The sequence below is a fragment of the Dendrobates tinctorius genome, unplaced genomic scaffold (genome assembly GCF_039654945.1).
Source record: "Dendrobates tinctorius isolate UK_male_01 unplaced genomic scaffold, ASM3965494v1 ptg000028l, whole genome shotgun sequence".
In the NCBI taxonomy this organism is placed as follows: domain Eukaryota; kingdom Metazoa; phylum Chordata; class Amphibia; order Anura; family Dendrobatidae; genus Dendrobates; species Dendrobates tinctorius.
In genome coordinates, this window is record NW_027361696.1 from 53,546,107 (window position 1) to 53,569,049 (window position 22,943).

At 43.9% G+C, this 22,943-nt stretch overlaps 1 protein-coding gene across 2 annotated transcripts in view; it reads left to right on the plus strand.

Annotated features, from left to right (window-relative positions):
* Positions 1-22,943, plus strand: part of DEDD2 (death effector domain containing 2) — a 41,655-nt gene that overhangs the window by 15,207 nt on the left and 3,505 nt on the right. For both annotated transcript variants that reach the window (XM_073570739.1, XM_073570740.1), the window contains exons 3-4: positions 1,239-1,349; positions 11,663-11,788. In XM_073570739.1, coding sequence (XP_073426840.1) covers positions 1,239-1,349; positions 11,663-11,788 — 237 coding nt within the window. The remainder of the gene's footprint in view (positions 1-1,238; positions 1,350-11,662; positions 11,789-22,943) is intronic.

The window sequence follows — 22,943 nt, forward strand, 5'->3', positions numbered from 1 at the left end:
CGCAACTAGCGCACGGCCTGCGCACGATCTGCGCACCCTATGCTAAAGATAGGGTGCGCCGATCGCAGGCGCCGCTGTGCGCTAGGAGGCGGCGCTACAAGCAAGGGGCGGGCACGCCAGGCAGAGAGCCGGCTCGGGGGCGGAGCTACCCCCGGCCGTGCGTGCGCTTAAAAAGCGCTAATGTGAAACCAGCCTTAGCCAGTTATGAATCCACCTAACAGTTGCCTTGTCCATTCCATACTTAGCCATTTTTTTCAATAAGGATTGTGTGAGATACTTTGTCAAATGCTTTGCTGAAGTCAAGATATCCTATATCTACAGCATTTCCCTGATCCACTCAATCAGTGATTCTGTCATAGAAGGAAATTAAGTTAATCTGACATTACTTATTAGTTACAAACCCATGTGGACTCTGGTTAATCACTTCATTCTTGTCCAGGTACTTGCATACATGTTTAATAATTTGCTCAAAGATCTTTCCTGGTATAGAAGTCAGACTCACCGGCCTATAGTTGCCTGGGTCCACCTTCCCCTTTTTTGAAGATAGGAACATTTGCTCTTCTCCAGTCCTCTGGGACTTCTCCTGTTCTCCAAGAATTTGCAAAGATTATGGAGAGGGGTTCAAAAATTTCTTCTGCTATCTCCTTCAGAACTCTGGGGTGTAATTCATCTGGACCTGGAGACTTGAATTCATTTAGGTTAGCTAAGCGTTTCCTCACTAACTTTCTGTTTATAGATATCCTGGATTCTTCTATTCCCTTAATAGGACAGTGAAGAACCGTTGATGTTATATTTCCTTTCTGAGAGAAAACAGATGCAAAATAGAATTTGTTCGGCCTTCTCAACATCCCGTCTTACCATTTCATCATTTTCATCCTGTAAAAATCCTATAGCATCTTAGACTTTTACTTTTGACATATCCCCAAAATCCTTTATTATTGCTTTTGACATCTCTTGCAAGCCTCAATTCATTGTCAGCTTTAGATAATCTGATTTGTGCCCTGCAAGTTCTGCGGACAGCATTATATTCTTCTTTAGATATGCCTCCCTCTTTCCATTTTATAAACACTTCTTTCTTCCTTTTTAGCATGGGCTTAAGTTCTGTGTTCATCCATCCTGGTTTCCTTAAACGCTTGCGGTCCGATCTTGGACCAATTTGTATGGATGTCTGAATGCGCCTTATACTGCTATGCCTTTATATTAAAGTTACAGTGAAAGTTGTCTGATGTGCTTTACAGTGTCTCCTGAAAGATGCACATACGGCCCTTCAATTATAGATTCTGACAAACAAATGGATGGATGTCTGAATTCAACAACATCGCAGACCAGAGAAGAAAGCTGGGAAACTGGTAATGTGCTGGATGGATGGATTGTTTTTTTTTTTAAATGTTTAACTATTTTTCTCTTTCCTGTAAACAAACAAAAAAAAGCCTATGGGAAAAGCAATGCCACACATCGGGTGTTTTGAAGGGAGGGGAACACACCAGGAACCCTAAAGAATGTCCAATTGCCAGTGTTTGTATTGCCTCAAAGGCCTCCAAAATGGCAGGAAAAACTTGGGACATTTTGCAAGAATTGCTGAGCTTGAAGCACGTATAATATGTCTATGTGAATTATCAAGACACTTTTTTGACAAGGCTTGTGTTCAAATAAGGAGGGAATGTAGTTCGCTAGTGCAGTTAAAGGGAATGTGTCATCAGAAATTGGCGTAACACAAGTTAAATATATATATTTTCTAAACTATTTATTTTACAAAACAAAATTAAATCTTGTTTTATTTTTGGTCACCCCATCTTAATAGTGAGATCACTTTGTATTAAGATAAATACTGTAGTCAGGATCACATAGAAAGCATTGTTTCAATCAGCAGGTTAAAGGAGTTGTCCACTATTCGGACAACCCTTTCTTAATCTGAGTGCCCCCGCCCCCCCATTAGCATTGTCATGTGAAGCATGCGGTCAGTTAGCGCTGGCTTCACTTTCCCCCTCCTTCAGACAAATCAAGACATCCAGAAGAAGTGAGAGTAGCTATGTGTCTCACTCCCTCTAGATGGCAATTATGTAGGAGAGAGAAGCCAGCACTGATTGGCCTCAGGGAATCGTATAGCAATGTCACACGATCCCCGGAAGCACCAATGCTGATACCGCTGGATCAGCGTAGGTGGGTTTATTATTTTAATGGGGGGTGGGGGTGGGGGGAGAAGAGAATGTAAAGATTCAGTAGGTGTTATCTGAGTAGTGGACAACCCAGTTGAGGTCACAGTTCATTCTTTCCCTGTTAATGATCTCTGCACAGATCAGAGCACGCCCAGAAAAGTCAAGCATTATTTGCAGTCTCTATGTTCTTATTATCCTTGTGACTCCTATACAGCACATACATATAGTTAAAGTGAACGATTTAAGGATTATTTCTCTGATCTGTCTTAATTAGTAAAAAAAAAAAAATATTAAGGAAATATTTAAAGGTTGTGGGGGAATTCTTCTTATTTTTTTTTTTTCTCCCAGAATTTTGCATTGATGAATTAACTGAACATGGACTATCAGTGTGTGATTGATGGGGATATAATACGAAAACCTACAATTAACAGAACCCTGCAGAATTTTTTTTCTTTAACGGCTTGTTGTACATCTTGACCCATTGAAACTAATAGGGTGTGTGCACACGCTGCGGATCCGCAGCGGATTTGGCCCAGCGGATTTGGCCCTGCGGATCCGTAGCGGATTTCTGCTGCGGTGTACAGTACCATAATATCCTATGGGAAATGGAAACCACAGTGCAGACGGTGCGGATTTGCTGCGGTTTCTAATCCACAGAAAGAATTGACATGTCAATTCTTTCTGCAGATTCTGCTACGGTTTACCATCTCCTCCATTGTAGAGGGGATAAACTGCAGGGCAAAACCGCAGGCTAATCTGCAGATAAACCGCAGGTCTTTTGACCTGCGGATTTTGCAAAATGCACGCGGATCAATCCGCAGCAGAATCCAAAGCGTGTGCACACACCCATAGAGTTGTAATACCAGGTGTGGCAATAAGTGCATTGCTGTAGCAGTACTGGAGTAAAAGGACTTCAGAAATCGAGAACCATCCGTGTAAAGTCCTGGAGTGCATATTGAATGTGTAAAGGTACTGTCACACTTAGCGATGCACCAGCGATATGACGCGGCCAGGATCGCTCGTGCATCGCTAAGTTGTCGCTAGTGAGCTGCCACACAGGCAGATCTCACCAGCAACATCGCAGGGGTCGGGGGTCGCTACTAACCTGTCACACTAGGCGATCCTGACATCTGCCCGGCTTGTCGCTCGTCTCTCCACAGGAAGCGCCGCAGGAAGCTGACGACGAGAAACGATCCAGGACGTTCTCGTGCGATCAGCGATAACCAGCGGGGGAGCGGGTCGTAGGTAAGTATCACACACAGCGATATCGCTAGCAATATCGCTATAACGTCACAAGTTATAGCGATATTGCTAGCGATATCGCTTAGTGTGACAAGCCCTTAAAACCTGGGTTATTACTTTTTAAACAACTCATGTTTAGGAAATGATTTTTGTGTTTTCAACCTCCAAATATTTAAAGGGACTCTGTCACCAGGTTTTTGCATAATGTAAGGGGAGATCACTAGTATGCTTGTTGGAGTTGTGGTAATATCCCTATCAGCAGGAGATTCACTAGAGCAGGGGTCCCCAACCTCCGGTCCGCGGCCCAGCACCGGGCCGCTGCAGTGCCCTTGCCGGTCTGCGGACACAAGGGGAGCCAGGGGCGGTCAGTGGCGTAGCGGGGGCTGGGGCGGCGTGTGTAGCGGCGGCAGGGAGCGATCTAAGCAGCTCCGCTGCCTGCAAGAGGGAATATCAGGAGCGGAGCTGCAAGGACCCGTCCAGCTTCCTGCCCGCCGCCCGCACTTCCTGTCTCTGACACAGAGAGGAGCGCGGCCGCTGCTGTGTCAGAGCGAGGAAGCGCGGGCGGCGGGCAGGTGAGAGGAGAGAGGTGGTGTCTGTGTGTGTACGTATAATATGTATGTGTGTGTGTCTGTGTGTATGTGTGTGTGTCTGTGTGTGTGTACGTATAATGTGTGTGTATGTATGTGTGTGTTGGTCTGTGTTTGTGTAGCCTGGCCCTGGAGGAGATGGGGACATGAGGAGAAGGCCATGAGGGAAGTGATGGAGAGACAGCAGTGATGGGGTGAAGGCAATCATGGGGAGAGGGGAGTGATGGGGTGAAGGCAATGATGGGGAGAGGGGAGTGATGGGCTGAAGGCAATGATGGGCTGAAGGCAATGATGGGGAGAAGGGAGTGATGGGGTGAAGGCAATGATGGGGAGAGGGGAGTGATGGGCTGAAGGCAATGATGGGGAGAAGGGAGTGATGGGGTGAAGGCAATGATGGGGAGAAGGGAGTGATGGGCTGAAGGCAATGATGGGGAGAAGGGAGTGATGGGGTGAAGGCAATGATGGGGAGAGGGGAGTGATGGGGTGAAGACAATGATGGGGAGAAGGGAGTGATGGAGCACTCATTCAAAACCTATGGTGAGTTGAGTCACATTATAAATGTTATTTAATTATAAGTATGCACTGCTACACTACAACCGTGTCCATAGCCCCGCCCCCTTATGACCAAAGCCCCGCCCCTGCCACACCTACATCCCCGCCCTGCCGGGCCATGGAAGAATGGTCTTGCTTGAAACCGGTCCCTGGTGCAAAAAAGGTTGGGGACCACTGCACTAGAGGACTAGTTAGCTTGCTGCCATGTAGAAATCCATATTCATGAGCTCTGTGTAACCCCGATCCCACCACTAATTGGTGGCTTTCTGCCTATGATGTGTAAACAGCAGCCAGTCAGTGATGTGGGTGGGGTTATGCAGAGCTCAGCGTTCAGAGGATTGCTAGATCTACAGCAGATTAAACAGGGATTCTATAAAAAATGAAGCAACATCTCTAGAATCAGGATCCCTATGTCTAAGGGAATGTTCCCACGGTCAGTAAACGCTGCGGGTTGGACGCTGCATACATCCACAGCGTCAAACCCACAGCGGCCAGATGTTACAGCATAGTAGATGGGATTTCAAGAAATCCCATCTCCACTATGAGTGCTGAGAGGCCTCCGGCATCCCTTTTGTAGTCGGACATGTGGCGCGTATTTCCAGACCGCAGCATGTCTATGTTGCGGAGATGCTCAGCCTCAGCAGTGTAAATTTCCCATAGACTATCATTAGATGCCGTAAAACCGCATTATCTTTATAGTCACATGCGTATTAGGTGCGGGAACGCAGCTTACTATGCATGTGAACTAATTTAAATAATGTCTTACCTTGTGCCACAGCCGGAAGTTTGTGTCCACTGCAGTTCTCGCGATGAGCTGAGTTGACCTTGATTACTGCCGTGCATGTGACTGCAGGGGTTATCTCCGGTTACTAGGCAAGTTCTCATGGTCAACTGACCGTGACAACTGCAGTGCAGGTGACCGCCGGAGACAGAGTTATCTCCGGTGGTCACCTACATGCTCCACTATGTCTGGATGTCGGGCTGAGTCGTGGCACAATGCAGCGTTTACTGACCGTGGAAACGTACCCCAATGTATCTGCAAACAGGAAATCACTTTTTTTTTTTTTTCTTTTTTTTTTTTCCCCCTTCTCCCAGGACGGCACCACCTGAGAGAGGGTATCCGCCCACCAGGACAAGAAACCTATTGAATAAGAAGGTGGTACCTCTCCTCCGCATCAGTTTGGTTTCCTGTGCTTGTGGAAGCCTACAGAAGCGGTACACTTTCCCAGGAGGGTGTCCGGGAGATCGGGATGCCGTCCGTGGGAAGAATGCTGGCCTTCAGGTTGGCGCAGTGTGGTGCAGCAGGAGACCTGTTTGGAAAATGTCTTCTGTCTGCACGGGTCCTGGGCTGCGCGCACTGTGGGATCCATGGCGAGGTGTGCCAGGGCAAGCTTCTGGGGCTGTGCGTGGAGACGCTGGAGGGATCTGGCGTCTGAAGACAGAATGCGCCGGAAAGCGGGCAGCCCGGCACTGCGCACACGTGGGACACAGGAGGTTTCCGCATCGGGAAGCGTCCCATCTGGGTCTGCGCACGTGCAGTGACGTCAGCGGCCATCCGAGCTGCGCTTGTGCAGGGCCTGGGAATCCCCTGCACACAGCGCACCGGATTCAAAAAATGGAGATGATGGGGCAGGGCCACCAGGTATTTAAAGGGGTGGGCCTAAAAGAATGGCGGCAATTGCCTGCAGCTCCAGACATGGAACAGCAGCAGCGTCACCTGACTCCACCGCAGCACCAACAGCCGCCATCTCCATCTTCGATACGACAATCATCGCAGGAGCTCCCCCATTGCCATCAGCAGCATAGAGGGTGCAATAGCAGTCGTACAGCTAGCAGGACCAGTCTAAAAAGGAAGGCAGGTCACGAGTCCACGACCAGAGAGAGAGAGAGAGAGACGTTCTTCAGAACCTGCTGAGTCTCCTGTACCATAGATTGGCCGACAGGTAGTGAGTGATCTACGTGAATGTGAATTTTATTAAAAGCAGCCTCCCTTCTGTGTTTCCTTGATAGGGAAGACCCCTGAAGCACACCTCCAAACAAAAGAATAGGGAGTGTGCACTGTGCAAGGGAAATCTACCTAGCTTGTATCATAAGAGGCTCTGCCAGCAATTTATACAGCAGACCATATCAGAGGAAACACCTGGGTTTGCCATGGACCTTTAAGGTACCGTCACATTTAGTGATGCACCAGCGATCCCGACTGGTGCATTGCTAAATGGTCGCTAGTGAGCTGCCAAACAGGCAGATCTCACCAGTGACATAGCGGTCGTTACTTACCTGTCAGACGCGGCGATGAAGACGTCCACACGTCGCTCGTCGGCACCAGCATGAAGCGACCGACGAGAAACGGCCCAGGACGTTTTCGCGCGATCAGCGATAACCAGCGGGGGAGCTGGTCGGAGGTAAGTATCACACACCGATATCGCTAGCAATATTGCTGCTGCGTCACAAAATCGGTGACGCTTAAGTGATATTGCTAGCGATCTCGCTTAGACTTAAGGGCCCATCACACTATCATCAGATCGGAGGTCCAATTGGTCTTTAAGGGACCTGATGACAAAGAAAAAGCGAGCCACTGTATTCAGAATCTGAGGGCTCGGTACAGTTTGGTGAAGGTTCAGTCTCGGAATCATCCTCCTCCTCTTCTGATGGGGGTGGGGTGGGAGGGGCTAGGCCCTGCTTCCCTATGCAGGATACGGACAGGCTGGTTAGAGCCATAAGATCCACCATGGGCATCTCAGACCCTAAATCTACTAAATCAGTACAGGACATTATGTTTGGGGGCCTGGGTCAAGGAAAGACGTTCCTTTCCGGTTTAGAATATCAAAATGCTCATCAACAAAGAATGGAAGAAACCAGAGAGGAAAGGGCCACTATAGTCTTCTTTGAAAAGGAGATACCCATTTGAAGAAAAAGGCAGGCATATTGGGGGAAAAAACCCCAAGGATTGATGTTACGGTAGCTAAAGTGGTTTAAAAAATCCACTTTGCCCTTTGATGATCTGGGGACTCTAAAAGACCCTTTAGAAAGGAAAGTCGAGACCTTCCTGAAACAGGTATTTGAATCTTCAGCGAGTTCATTAAAACCAGCAATAGCAGCCACCTGCACAGCAAGATCATTGATGGTGTGGTTACAACTGAGTGACCATCTAAAGGACAATACCCCAAGGGAGGAGATTCTGATGGCTCTTCCTCTATTACCGGGAGCAGCTTCTTTTTTAGCCGATGCCTCGGCGGACTCGTTGAGGTTGGCGGCGAGATCTAACACTTCCCGTAGAGCTCTCTGGCTTAGGAGCTGGCCAAGGGATGCGCAGTCCAAAGCTAGATTATGCTCCATTCCATGTGAAGGCAAATTTCTCTTTGAGCAGACCTTGGACGATATTTTAGCTAAAGCAGCAGACAAGAAGTTTCCTATGGTGTCATGGCCGCAGTTCAAAAGTTCCTTTTCAGAGGAGGCGATATAGTAGGAGCAGGCCACCCAAAAATCAGGATGACTGGAGAGCTAAAAGGTCAAAGAGCAAAGGTTTCATGTTTGGGGGGGGTTCCTCGTCAAACCAAAAATCCTCCAAATGATGAGCCGCCCCATGTGGGAGGAAGGCTGTCCCACTTCGAACTTCCTGGGAAAAGATCTCGGCCAATACCTGGGTTCTCAACATAGTAAAATCAGGACTGAAGCTAGAGTTTGCATCCATCCCCAGGCACCTCTTCAGGATCTCCTCCCCCAGATCCTGGACGGAACAGCAGGCCCTGGTAGCGGAGGTGTTAGGGTACCGTTACACTAAGCGACACAACAGCGATCCCGGCAACGATACCACCTGGTAAGGATCGCTGGTGCGTCGCTAGTAAGCTGTCAAACATACGATCTACTCAACGATGCAGCAGCGATCCGTATAACGACCTTGGCGCTCGTTGGTACCTTGTCACTCAGCAGCTATTCTGACGACTCACGCCTGCGTCCCTGAGTTCTGCGTTGCCAACAAGGTTGCTCGTTGGCGTCAAACACAGCGATGCATGCTGGCCAGCGGGACGCCAGCGATAAAAAAAAAAAAAAATAGCCTAGGACATTCAAGCACGATCAGCGATATCCAGCGGGGGCGCCGTCACTGCTGTGTCACACGTAGTGGGATCGCCGGTCCCTAATGCGGCTAGCTCAGGAAAATTTCCAGGTGATGGAGGGACACCAGCTACAGATATCGGCCTTACATGTCAGGGGGAGGGAAAACGAGGAGATGGACTTCCTTAGCCGGGCGACCTTGAGACAGGGGGAATGGAAGCTAGATCCATCTGTTTTCGAAGGCGATTGTGAATCTTTGTGGGCAGCCAGAGATGGACCTATCTTGTGAATTCGCTTTCTGACCTACCTCTGGTTATTAGTGAAGGTAGTGGAGGTGGTTATATTGACAGAGGGGTTGCGAGTTCTCTTTCCGGGCTCCCTCTGGTGGTTACTGGAAGTAATGGAGCTGATCTAATTAACAGAGCCCTGCCACCTGATAATGAGGAGGATGACTGGAGATCTGGAGTTTCTGACTGGATTTGAGACAGCCGACTCGCTCTATCGCTGCTGGTGATTTTTCCTGCCTCCTGAGGTCATAGTTTCCAGCTCAGTCCCTGCATGCTCAGCTAAGTGTTCTTTTGCTATTGTTCACATTTGATCTGGTTTTGTCTATTTCAGTTGTGTGTTCAGCCAGCTCCGGCTGGGGCTGTGCTGAATTTCCATCCTTATGTTACTGCTTGTGCCAGTCTGTTTTTGTCCCTTATTAGAGTGGCCTCTCTTTGCTCTGCTTTCAGAATATACCAGAGTGCTGATATAGTGGGCGAAGTCTAGTGACTTCAGTATTTTTCTATCAAACGTGTTGGGCATTTTTTGCAGGGTTTTTTGTGTGATTGCAGACAGTCTTTCCTTACCTGTCCTGTCGTGGGCCCAATCGTTTGCTCAGTCTATTTTCCTACCTGTGTTTTGTGTTTTCATCTTTTCTCACCGACTATGTTTGGGGGCTATCTATTCCTTTGGGGTCTGCTCTGGGGCAGTTTAGATTTCCCCTTTCTTGCTTTAGGCTTATTCAGTTCTCGGGCTGTGTCGAGGCGTCTAGGATCATCGTAGGTACGCTCCACTGCTACTGCTAGTTGTGTGGATAGGATCAGGGGTCTGCAATCCACTTAGTTACCAACCTCTCTGGTTTTCTGTGGCTTAGCTTGGTCTTGCTTTCCTCCTCGGTGACCCAATCATAACAGACCTATTTGCCAGCAGGAAAACAAAGAGCTTCTGTTCCCCTAGACCCAAGAGAAAAACCATATGCGGTGGATGCACTACAGATCCTTTGGGATTTTCAGCTAGCCTACGCATTTCCTCCATTAATGTTAATCCCGGCAGTACTCGGGAAGATTCGGGAGGAGAGGGTGGATGTCCTCCTCATTGCTCCCTTCTGGCCGAAGAGACCATGGTTCTCATGGCTGAGGAGAATATCCTTGACAGAGCCCTGGATTCTCCTGGATGTTCCAGGTCTCAGGCAGGGCCCAGTGTGTCATCCTCAGAAATTGGGTCTTCATTTGACGGCCTGGATTTTGAAAGGACGTTGCTAATACAAAGGGGGTTTTCTCCGACCCTGGTAGCTACTATGGGAAAAATTAACCTCCTCATTGCAGCTGGTTTGGGGGTTCAATCCCAATTAATGATATCTTAGAATTTCTTCAGAGGGGTATAGAAATGGGTCTGGCCACCAGCACCCTCTAAGTGCAGGTATTTGCTTTAGGGGCTTTTTACAACTATAACCTGGCAGCTGATAGGTGGGTGGTCAAGATTCATCAGAGACTGCCAGAGGTCTAGGCCAGTGCCAGCTCCCAAGATGCCCCCCGTGGGATTTGAACTTGGTCCTGGAAGCATTGACGAGGTCACCCTTTGAACCCTTACAGGAAGTACAAGACAAGATACTGACACTGAAGACAGTGATTCTAGTAGCCCCGACATTGACATATAGTGTCAGTGATTTGCAGGCGCTATCCATTAATCATCCTTTCATGCAGGTGCTAGAGGATAGGGGTGGTGTTGAAGCCTGATCCAGCATATCTCCCCAAAGTGGCTTCCAAGTCGGGAGGTAGTTCTTCCGTCCTTCCTCAGTGAACCAAAGTCTGAAGAAGAACACAACTTCACATGTTAGATGTCAGGAGGGTCCTTATTCATTACCTACACAGGACTAGGCAAGGTAGAAAGGATAAGGCCTTATTTGTATCTTTCCAGGGAAACCAGAAAGGGTGTAGTGTTACAAGGGGAACTTTAGCTAGATTGATAAGGGATGCCATTAGCTTAGCCTACACCTCTAGTGAAAGACTAGTTCCTGGAAATCTGCAGGACCATTCCACCAGTGCTGTGGCGACCTCCTGGGCCGAGAGAGTGGAGGTGTCCATCGAAGAAATATGTAAGGTGGCCACATGGTCTTCCCCTTCGACCTTCTATAGACACTATCGTCTCAATCTCTCCTCTGTTGACTTGTCCTTTGGTAGGAAGGTATTGAAAGGGGTGATCCCTCCCTAGGGTGCTTTAATCTATATAAATCTCTCAGGTGGTGCTGTCATGGGAGAAGGGGAAAAATCTAAGTTACAGTTAATGGTATTTTTACAGAGCCTATGATAGCACCCTTATATTCCCTCCCCCGCTTTGTCACTTGTGGTGTGCACTATTAAGGGTGTTAAGAAGAATGTATTTGGTGATGGTTGTGTTAACTAACTGGAGGTTCTCTCGTGCTCTGAAACCAAACTGATGCGGAGGAGAGGTACCACCTTTTTACTCAGTAGGTTTCCTGTCCTGGTGGGCGGATACCCTCTGATGTGGTGCTGTCATGGGCTCTGTAAAATCATGTTAATGGTAAGTAACTTACATTTTTTTTTCCTTCCCAGAAGCCAACTTTTAATTAGCTTTATTTCAAGTGACTAAAAAAAAAGTATGCAATGAAAACTCGCATGTAAAAAAATGCAGGTGACCTCAGATGCAGAGTTGGTGCAGATTTTACTGAGCCATTCCTGACCTTGGGAACATACCCTAAATCATGCTGGGGTAGCAAAAATCTGGTGTTAGATTCCCTTTAATTATGGCATCATAATTAAAGATTTTGTTTTCGGTTTCATTTTCTAGGCTCTAATTCGAAGAAAAGAAAGCGAGTGAGGAAAATAAACAGGGGCCGTTGCACAAACCCCAATAAGAGCAAAGTGAGCAGCGCTACCCAATCAGCTGAAACAACCCAGAGCAAAGTAACATGCGGTAAGAGCTGCCATGTATCACTGTCGTCAGTCACTTTCCAAGCATCTTTTCTGAATCCATATGTAATGAAGAACCACAGCCTCACTTAGAACAGTCCTTCATCTTTAGTTATTCAAGGGGGTCTATAGGCTTGCCTATAGAACTGTGGCGCATATATATATATATATATATATAGATAGATTTTTTTTTTTTATCTATCTTTCTGTGGGTCAGACTAACTTTTCTAAAAAAAAAAAAAAGTTAAGTCGTTTGCCCTGGTGTCTGTCCACTAACATTTTTCCTCTTACCTGCAATAATTCTTGTTCCTCTGGTCATCTGTTATGTTCCACTTCTATGTAAAATCCAAATAACACAACTTGATCTGTTTGCTGGAGCTGCATGTGTCCAAAACTCTGAAGTGTTGTGGCGCTGCCTTTAGTAAAGATGACACTTCTATATCACACGACCCAGTACTTGCTGATCCACATGGACTGGATGGCTTGATTTGCATTGCAATTTCCTCCTGGGCATAATTTGTTCCTACTTGTCCTGTGCCTTTCACCTAATGCTATAACATCCTTCTGTTGGATTGTGCTGCTTTGCTCTATGAAGTTAAGTCAAGAAATAGGACCACACAATACAGGCACTGGCTTGAATAATATATTAAAAAAAAAAAAAAAAGTGGAATGAAAAGTGGTTTCATATTTATCATTGGTCTTAAAAGAAAAGACGCTTTATACAGCTACAAAAGTGGACAAATGACTAGAACTTTACACCCACAAGTTTTGGATGTTTGTTCTTTTTCTAAATACTTGGGTGTACAGTTACCTCCAGAAATTGTGTGCCCTCTACTTTTCTTTTTCAATGCCATTATGTAGCTGTTTACATCTGGAAAGCAAAACACTTATGGTTCAAACCTGTTTACCTGCATGATTTGAACGCTAGGATTGCCTACCTTCATAGATTTTCTGAATTCAAGTGCTTAAAGAGATTGTCTGAGACGTTAACATTGATGGCCTATCCTTAGGATAGTTTATCAGTGTCTGTTCAGTGGGAACCCCACCTATCAGCTGTTCCTAATGTCGGCTGGAACTGCTCAGCTACAGAGCTACATAGCTCCGTCTAAGGAATAGTGGCCTACTCTGGGTACAGACAATAGGGGATGGATGTGCAGTTACCTGGCCAGGGACACTATTGCATCGATGGAGCTGTGTTGTGGAAGCACCGAGAACAGCTGATCAGTGGGGATCCCCATGGATCAGACATTGATGACCTATCATAGGGATAGGCCATCAATGTTGAAGTCCAGGACAGCCCAATTTTATATGCACGCCCTAACCTGTTGCTGAAAAACCACTCAAGCAGCTCATCCTTACACCATTGCACGTCTGTTAGCTTCCCATTCAGTGTGTTCCCTGGAACAAGGCCTCAGTTCAATGTGTCATGTAATTTTTTTTTTTCTGTGCTCCAACGTTTCATTTTGACAGTTGCAGGAAACAGTGCTCACGAAGAGATTTACTAATAAATCTAGTAAATTCAAAAACACAAATCTTCAAACCTGTGCTACCTGGATGAAACAGTAAGACCTTTCTACTCTTAAGTGTTGTGGTTTTTTTTCTCCTTTTTTATTTTTTTTTCCTACTTAGCATAACTTTTTTAACTTGCCAGATGGACCTGTTTGACTCTGGATTGGTCCTTTCTGACATTCATAAAATATTTTTTAAAATTTTCTAGTCCTCCACATTGAAGAAATTGATTTCTCTTCAGCAATTGCTGTGACAAATGCCCAATCAGTTTGCTTCTACTACGTAATTTGTTCATTGGTTCAGTACTTGCAAAACACTGTTTTGGTTGTAGAAGCAAAGAAAGTTCACAGTTACCACTTTGCATAAAAAAGACTAGTAGTGGAGAACCTTCCCTCAATTTTAGTCTTACCAGTGTGTTGCACCCCTGCCAAAATGATGCTTTTATTTTTTTCTTGAAGTATCCACGATACTTTCACAAATTGTATATTTATATTTCTGTGGCACAAGGAATGGGGATGTGCTCAAATATTGCTCCAAAGAAAACTAAAATATCTATTAATTCTCGCCCCTTTTCAGTGTACCTGTCGGTGACTTGCACAGCTCAAACAGCATTTTAAAAGCTTAGTTTGAGTTTGTACGTTTAGTATGAAAAAAGATATAATTTCCTTTTCACAATGTGTACATCACTGTTAATATATGGCTAAATATCTTTTTTCCTATGGATCTCTTTCCGACAGGTGCTATTTCCAAGTGTACAGTATTAAATGTGCATCCCCATTTTAGATTGTTGCTGTCCCTTTTACATAAAGTGCTCCTCCTAGATGTTTCATGTACATGTCATGGTATTATGTTGCTCTTTTCTTCAGTCGACTTTCTCTAAAATTTAACTTCCAGGTTTACTGAGAAAAGGTTGATGCTTAAGAGAGAGAAAATCTCTCTGTTAAAGAAATGATCATGAGCTCTACCCTTCAAAAATACAAGCATACCATGAAAAGGTAAATGTATGCCTTCTACAAGTGAGAGACAGACAAGGCAGTCAGTATTCCCGAGTCAGACATGAGCGTCAGTATCTGTCCTCTTGCTCTCTGCATGCAGATTCAGGACCCACGTGCTCGACTGTTAGATGTGTTACAAATAATGCTGCTAGTCTACATGTTCACCTAGTCAGGCTTTTAGTTTTTCTTCCGCTTAGAGCCCTTACTTTTCAGTAGTGGGCGATTTTATTTTTTTTTTTTTTCTTTTTTTTTTTTTTTTTTCTTTCAGTTTTTAGATCTGTTAAACCATTTCATTGAATGATTTGCGTGCTCTTAGTGCTCACTAGCTTTCTTGCCAGACTGTTGTTTATTTGCTACAGATAACAGAAATAAAAGCTGCTATCGTATAATTTCTTTGGACATAAGGTGTATATATGCTTTTTTTTAAAGAGGCTCTGTGGATTTGGATAAATAAAAATGCACCTCCATACACACAACTTGGTCAAGAGTGCAGCGATTTCTGCACATTCTACAAACTCCCTTAGGATAGGCCAACAATGTTAGATCAGTTGAGATCAAACACTCTGCACCCCCTGCTATCAGATATAAACCATATACAGAGTGGAATAACACTGCTCTGGTAATGGCTGATCTGTGTCGCACCCCTCACAGACCTAATAGTGATGTCTTATCTGGAGGATAAATATAATAGTGGACAAACCATTTACGTACGTTTAAAGAGGAACTTCAGTCACAAATGACTGTTTATGAACACTATAGGAGTCAGTCAAGTTATTTAATAGATGCCCCATTTTGGCTGAGATTGTAGCTGCACCTACAGGTGCTTCTCACAAAATTAGAATATCATCAAAAAGTTAATTTATTTCAGTTCTTCAATACAAAAAGTGAAACTCCTATATTAGTCGTTACAATTAGTGATCTATTTCACATGTTTGTTTCTGTTAATGTTGATGATTATGGCTTACAGCCAATGAAACCCAAAAGTCATTATCTCAGTAAATTACAATACTTTATAACACCAGCTTGAAAAATTATTTTAAAATCCGAAATGTTGGCCTACTGAAATGTATGTTCAGTAAATGCACTCAATACTTGGTTGAAGCTCCTTTTGCATCAATGCGGCATGGCATATTTCAATTTGCTTACAGAACCACAGCTGTTGAAAAATGGCAATTAAGTTGATCCAGCTGTCATCATGCTAATAGAAAGAACACCGTGAGCACAACTCAAGATGGTGCTAAGGTTAGGTTCCCAAACCGTTAAAGCAACAAATATAAACCTAGCACTCAACTCAAAGGTATTTGCAAGGCGGTTTATTGTAGTACACGAAAAAAGACGTTTCGGTCAATGTGACCTTCAGTTGCGTGTAGTATATAGATTGTGTAGCGCTTATAGGCATCTATCAGAAAGGACGATGGTACTTTAAGCGTTGAGGAGAATGATCTCTCTAAGATAATGAGCTTGTCAGTATATAGGAGAGGGGCAAACGTGCCTCCAGATGCGGTGTCCACCGGTCATGGACACCGCATCTGGAGGCATGTTTGTCCCTCTCCTATATACTGACAAGCTCATTATCTTAGAGAGATCATTCGCCTCAACGCTTAAAGTACCATCGTCCTTTCTGATAGATGCCTATAAGCTCTACACAATCTATATACCACACGTAACTGAAGAAGGTCACATTGACAGAAACGTCTTTTTTCATGTACTACAATAAACTGCCTTGCAAATACCTTTAAGTTGAGTGCTATGTTTATATTTGTTGTCATGCTAATGTCACTTGTGGCTGAAGTTACTCTTTAAAAATGGATTCACACGCTTCAGATTTGTTGACATTACTGATTTCAAGCACTTGTTTTTCTTTTCTTTACAAGCCTCATTCGAATGACTGGGTTCAGAAATATTTGGACAGTGACAAGTTTTGGAGTTTTAGACGTTTACCAAAACATATACAGGATAGTTACCATATCTTGCAGTTTATAAGATGCATCACAAATTTTGGGAAGAAAAATAGGGAAAACAAAGCTTTTTTAATAAAATGGTAGTGATTATAAACTGTGCAACCTATTTCTTACCGGGAGTGGCGGCTGCTGTGGAGCGGGATCCTAGGGTCTCTGCCGGTAGAGGCAGGAGTTGGGCGATGCTGTGCTGCGGACCCCGGATGGGAGGAAGGGATGTTTGGAGGTGCGACGCTGCAAGTATTCAGTGGTGTGAAGATATCCACCTGTGCATGTGCTGTCCTCGGTGGCCATTTTCCTGGAGTCCACAGCAATGAAAACCAGGGGGTGCTCCAGGCTTTCACAAAATGTCGGTGGAGCCTCCGCACCACCGAACACACCTAACTCCCAGCCTGAGGCCTGCAGCATCGCCCCAAATCATGCCTCTGCCAGCAACGACCCTGCTCCACTGCAGCCGGCAAGGAATGTTCAAAAGATGCACCATACCCACACACACAAAAAGTGCCTCTTATAATCTGAAAAACAAAGTATATAATCATTAATGGGCTTAAAGTGCAGACTCTCGGCTTTAATTTGAGGATATTCATGTCCTAATTGGAGTAAGAGTTTAGGAATTACAGCCCTTTAATATCCAGCTGCCTCTTTTCAAAGGGACCAAAAGTAATTGGACAATTATCTCAAGCTCTTTAATGGGCTATTCCCATGTTAATCCATCATCAATTAAGCAAGTAAAAGTCTGGAGTTGACTCTAGGTGTGGCGTTGACATTTGGAAACTGTTGCCGTGAACCCACAACATGTGGCCAAAAAGAGCTCTCAATGGAAGAGAAACAGACCATTACCCGGGGGGGGGGGGGAGAAATCCATTAGATGGTAGATATGTTAGGAGTGCCCATATCAACCGTTTGGTACATTCTGCACAAAAAGAAAAGAACTCAAAGGCATGGACATCCACGGAAGACCAAAATGGAGGATTGAAGACTCCTTTCCAAGCTGAAGAAAACCCCTTCACAACATCCACCCAAGTGAAGAACACTCCAGGAAGTGGTTGCTTCAGTATCAAAGTCTACCATAAGGGCAAATACAGATGGCTCACCACAAGGTGCAAATTATTAATCGTCCTTAAAAATAGCCCATACTGCAATTTGTCAGAAACCTCTAATAAAGCTGCCCAATTCTGGAAAAGCATTCTATGGACAGATGGAACTAAGGTCAACCTGTACCAGAATGATGGGAAGAAGAAAGTACGGAGAAGGCTTGGAACAGCTTATGATCCAACGCACACATCATCTAACACACGGAGGCAGTGCGATGGCATGGGCGGCATGCATGGCTTCCAGTGCACTGAGCCAATAGTGTTTGATGATGTTACTGAAGACAGAAGCAGCCAGATGAATCCTGTGTGTGCACAGTGCTATACTATCTGCTCTGATTCAACCAACTGCAGCAAGGTTGACTAGATGGTGCTTCACAGAACAAATGGACAATGACCCAAAACATACTGTGAAACTAAAGTGGAATATTCTGCAACAGCTGAGTAATCACCAGCTCTCCGCCCATCAAGTGGCATTTCACATGCTTAAGCTGAAACTTAAAGGGAACCTGTCACTTCCTTTTTCAGCTATGAGCTGTGGTCACTGCCTTTCTGGACTTATCTTCAGCATTCTAGAATGCTGTAGATAAGCCCCTGATCTAGCCTGAAAGAAGAAAATCAAGTTATATTATACTCACCCCGGGGCGGTCCGGTCCGATGGGTGTCGCTGGTCCGGGTCTGGCGCCTCCCATCTTCACCTTCCTCGGGTGAGTATATTAAAACTTGTTTTTCTTCTCTTTCAGTTTGGATCGGGGGCTTATCTACAGCATTATAGAATGCTATAGTTAAGCCCCGCAAGGCAGTGGCTACAGCTCATAGCTCAAAAAGGAGGTAACGGGTTCCCTTTAAGGCTGGGAGACCCACAAACAAGCAACAACTGGAGTCTGCTGCAGTAAATCATCACAAAGAAAGTAACCTTCGATGGTAACATCCATGGCTTCCAGATTTCAGGTAGTCATGGCCTGCAAAGGATTCAATGCAAAGTATTAAGAATGAACATTTTTATTTATGGCAAATTTTTAATTTTGTCCAATTACTTTTGAGCCCCTGAAATGAGGAGGCTTTGTAGAAAAATGGTTGCAATTCATAAATGTTTCGCAGGATTTTTTTTTCAACCCTTTTAAAAATTTTTTTTCCAGAAACCAGTTCATTTGAGTGGCATATAATTACATTTAAAAAAAAAAAAGTGACATATTAACAACTTGTTCATTAACTCCTTGCAATAAAGTTGGGCTTTCTCAAGCCTGAGGAAGGAAAAGAACTTTAAGTAGAAAATTATAACAAAATAGAAGTCAAGGAGAGGAAGAGATGAGCAAGGTTTATGAATCCACCTAGATTCAGGTATATCCAATTGCAGTATATGGTGTCTTCATCACGACAGAAGGATTGAGGAGAAACCCCTTTAGTTAAACCCAAAAGTCTCCACTTCAGTTGCATAATTTGATTTTACATCCAAGATAGTGGCCTGCAGAGCTGAAATCACGAAGATCTGGTCACTGCCCAAATATTTCTGGACCTAACAATATTTCTGAAACAAATGCATACACAATGAAACTTTTATAAACTCATGTGACTTCTTGAGGACGCTGTCCCTTTAACAAAAGAAAAAAACGATTCGGCAGCGTACCATATTCCTTGCAGTTTCTTGTGATTTTTCTCACAGCATATGAAATTAGTCACAATTTTTTTTTTTTTTTTCTCATACAAAAGCAGTGCTAGAAAACATATGAATACATATGCCTTATTCCAAGATGCATCTTTTATCCTCTGCTATCTGCAGCTACACCAGAATTTTTTCAGTTTAGTACAGAGGAAAAAAATATATTGTGTAACGATACTTATAAAAAGGACACCTTTTTGTCATGAAAGTGAATATCTTGCTACTTAGAAAAGAAATGTTCTGTGTATTTGCCAAAAGCTCAACCTGTCTCTCTCGGTTCACAGTTAAGACCGCCAATGGAAAAAACCTTAAAAAGCTGCTCTGACAGCCTGGCTCTGCAACTCAATGGTAAACATGGGAGCAAAAAAAATACAAGCTTGTTTTGCTTCTGCTTCCGTCGGTGCTGTATTACACAAGCTGCTCCACTCCTCCGATACATTGTGTCTCCTCACGGACATTGTCACTTTATTCAGGAGTCCTAAACCTGACTGCTGTGGGTTTTCTTTCAGTTCTGATGTAAAATAAAGTTGTTGTGGTTTTTTTTTTTCTTTTTTTTCTTTAAGGGTAATTTGAGGGAAAAAAAAAAAATGGAAGTTTAGATCTAGTATGGTTAATTGCGAGAATTGTATATGACTGCACTCCACGGATGCTTTAAAAAAACCCGTACTGATGACTTTATACGAAAATAAAGCTATGGTCTGTCAAATTGGTATAACATGAATTTCTGTCTGAGTGGTGGCTCCCCCACATATTGTGACTTCCATTACTAGATTGTGATGTGGATTTTAAAAGCGACAATGACTTTTGGCTGGGAAACGACCCTTTTTTAATTTAATTTTTGAATAACCTCCGCTCTATAGTCATAGCTAAAGGCTGCATGAGTATATGTATAGTATGTGTAAAATCTACAGACTGTATCTGTTACTCACTCAAAATTAAAAAACAAAAAAATCCACTCTTTATAAATGGAAAAGTCACTGCTGATCACTTATTTGTTAATGAACTGGAAGTTCTCTTGTTCTAAAATCCAATGGCCGCTTGTGTTGAGAAAATCACAGATGCTAAAGTCAACATTTAAATGACTATATAGCAATTGTTGTTCAAAGCCAGATCTTCAAAGTAAATCTGGGTGAGGAAGCTAGTGCGTGAGCCTTTGTTCACGCTAATAATTTGCCCTTGATTGTAAAATCATTAATTTAAAAAAAAAACAAAGGAGCAAAAGAGTGGGGGAGTCTGCGATGGTGGAGAGTCACATGGCCGAAATAACTCAGACGAGGGTCACAACGCAGTGCTTGGACTGGTCATTGGCTCTCCCGAAAGGAGCGTGCAGCTGTGACACTTGGGTTGGGAAAGGCAAAGGCCGGTCCGAGCATTATGGTGCAATCCTAGTCCAAGTTATACGGCCATTTGAACCTTTCCTTCAAAGGATTATTCAGAACCCCCTCCCTCCATGGCACTAAGCACTTATCGCCAGGTTATTGCTAATAGTCACAGGGCAGTACAGGCAGGTCGCTATCAGTCCTGCCTGGCAGCGGTTCTTCCTTTGATGTCATTTTGACAGATCAGTGCCTTCTCTTCTGACGACATTGTAATTGACAGCCAACTTTCCACTGCATAAGGCTAACCAGTTGTTTTTTTTTTTTTAATCAACATGACAGACAAGAGTGGAAGAGAAAGGCATTGCTCTGTCACAGGAAGTGGAAAAATTGCCCCGAGGAGCTATCATCACACACAACAGGCAGGTAGTTGCCTGCCAATAAATACTTGACCCCATTTAAAAGAAAAAAAAGCCCAGATAAAACCCTTAAGGCTACTTTCACATCAGCATTTTTTTTTTTACGCAGCGCATCGTGCGCAATAGAAACTCATGCAAAAAACGCATCATGCGTTTTGCATGTGTTTGCGTTTTTTATGCGCATTCGTTCTCTAAGGGTTAAAACCAGTATCTACACATTTTTGCACGAAAACGCAGACGAACGCATGTCCATGCACATTGCCTGCGTTCCCATAGACTGTAATGCATTATTTTGTCGCTTTCCATGCGCAAGCGTTTTTTTTACGCCTTTTGGCTAACCCAAAAATGCAACAGGTTGCGTCTGGAGCACCTAGGCGCACACCTTTGAAAAAACGCATACGAACGTGTGCAAACGCAAGACCATGCGCCTCCATGTTAAACATAGGGACGCATGGACGCACACGAAGCGCTGCGCAAAAAAACGCTAATGTGAAACCAGCCTAAGTACTTTCTAATGAGCTCCAAACTTGCAAAAAAAAAAAAGTATATATTTAAAAGGTTAGTGCAGTCTCGTCACCATTATTTAATGACTGGTGTGGCAATGTTGTGCTGCATTTGAGGTAATCGTCTCTTTGCCGGAATCCTTTGTGTGACCTATTCTAAAAACCGGATGTATGCATATGGTCTGTAGCGGTGTAGCTCCACTACGGAGGTCAAACTGAGAGCAAGAGGGGCTGCACAAACCCTTTACTATTGGATTGAAATGTTACCTTATCTGCATTTTTTTAAAGAAAAATTAAAAAAAACATGGCATTAAAAAAACTCAACGGCAATGCCGCTAATGGTGGAAACCAGATTGGTTAGTGAATTCTCCTAACCTTTCAGTTTACTGAACATGAGAAAAACTGAGAAAGGACATAAGCTTGTAAGAATTCATATAGAATGTCTTTTTCTATGGAATCATATGCTAAACTTGATGATATTCACAAACTTTTAAAGTTCCCAGAGGCAGTCAACCGAAGTTTAATTTTCCTGACATGGCACAGTTTGCACAGTAAAATTTTAGTATTTTCCTATCAATGTATTTGAATGTAAATGTTAATGTACGATGCGTCTAAAACATGCTGTTTGTTTTCTATCTCTGTATGTTTCATGCACCTGTAGAAATAGAAAATCAGATTTAGTCATCACAGACAGGCAAGATTTTTAATGTTCCACCCAAGAGCCTTGTGCAATTGCAATGTCCCATTGGTTAATGCGTTATTACAAATCATCATTCCACGGTTTCTTCTGAATTGATTTATGGTCCGGTGTATCAGAAATGGCAGAATTATCCCGAACATATTTTGCCTGTTGGTGGTGGCACATCTGATCTGTGCAAACACAAAAATAATGTAAATACACTTGTGAGTTGGTTACTATTCTTGTTAAGAATGTGTTAAATGTTTCATGCACAATAAAAAAAACTGTCTCATGTATAAACATCTAATCACAGGCAGAATATTGTGTACTGCCAAGATTACTAGACTCAGCCTAAATAATATACCTTGCGGATGCATCCGAAGTGGACAGTGTGTGCGGAGTACAAAGTTGTACGTGTCGCATGTTTGAGTTGGATCAGTTTGTCCTTGCAGTGATCAACTGGAAGCTTTCCACATCTGTTTTGCAGAGAAATGAAGTTCTATGAGTCATTATTACAAACATAATAATTCTGCAACGCAAGTGGTATGGTTCCTTTTTTTTTTTTTTTAAACTATGGGCCTCAGAACAAGCAGATGTTTGGCTCAGAGCAGTCAGACTGCTTCTGCCAGTGACTCTACGTCTCCCACTGACATCTCGTCAACAGAGCAGCTACTTGTCTTTCTCTCTGTCGACGTCATGCTGATTGACAGCCGAACACTTAACTGCAGAAAGCTGCTGTTAATCTGCATGATGTCTACACAGCACCGGAAGAGGAAGGGCTGATTTCTTGAGTTGATGCAGCAGGAGTTGCCCGTGACCAGCCTGAGCTGGCGCTGGGCAGAACATTAAGGTTAGCAGCTACCTGCATGTTTTGATTCTTTAGACCTATAGTCTAAAAATATATATATATATATATATATATATATATATATATATATATATATATATATATATATATATATGAGAGAAAAACCTGCTTAATACTAGCATTGAACTATAATGTATTGCCTCCTTTTGTGAGGGCAAAAT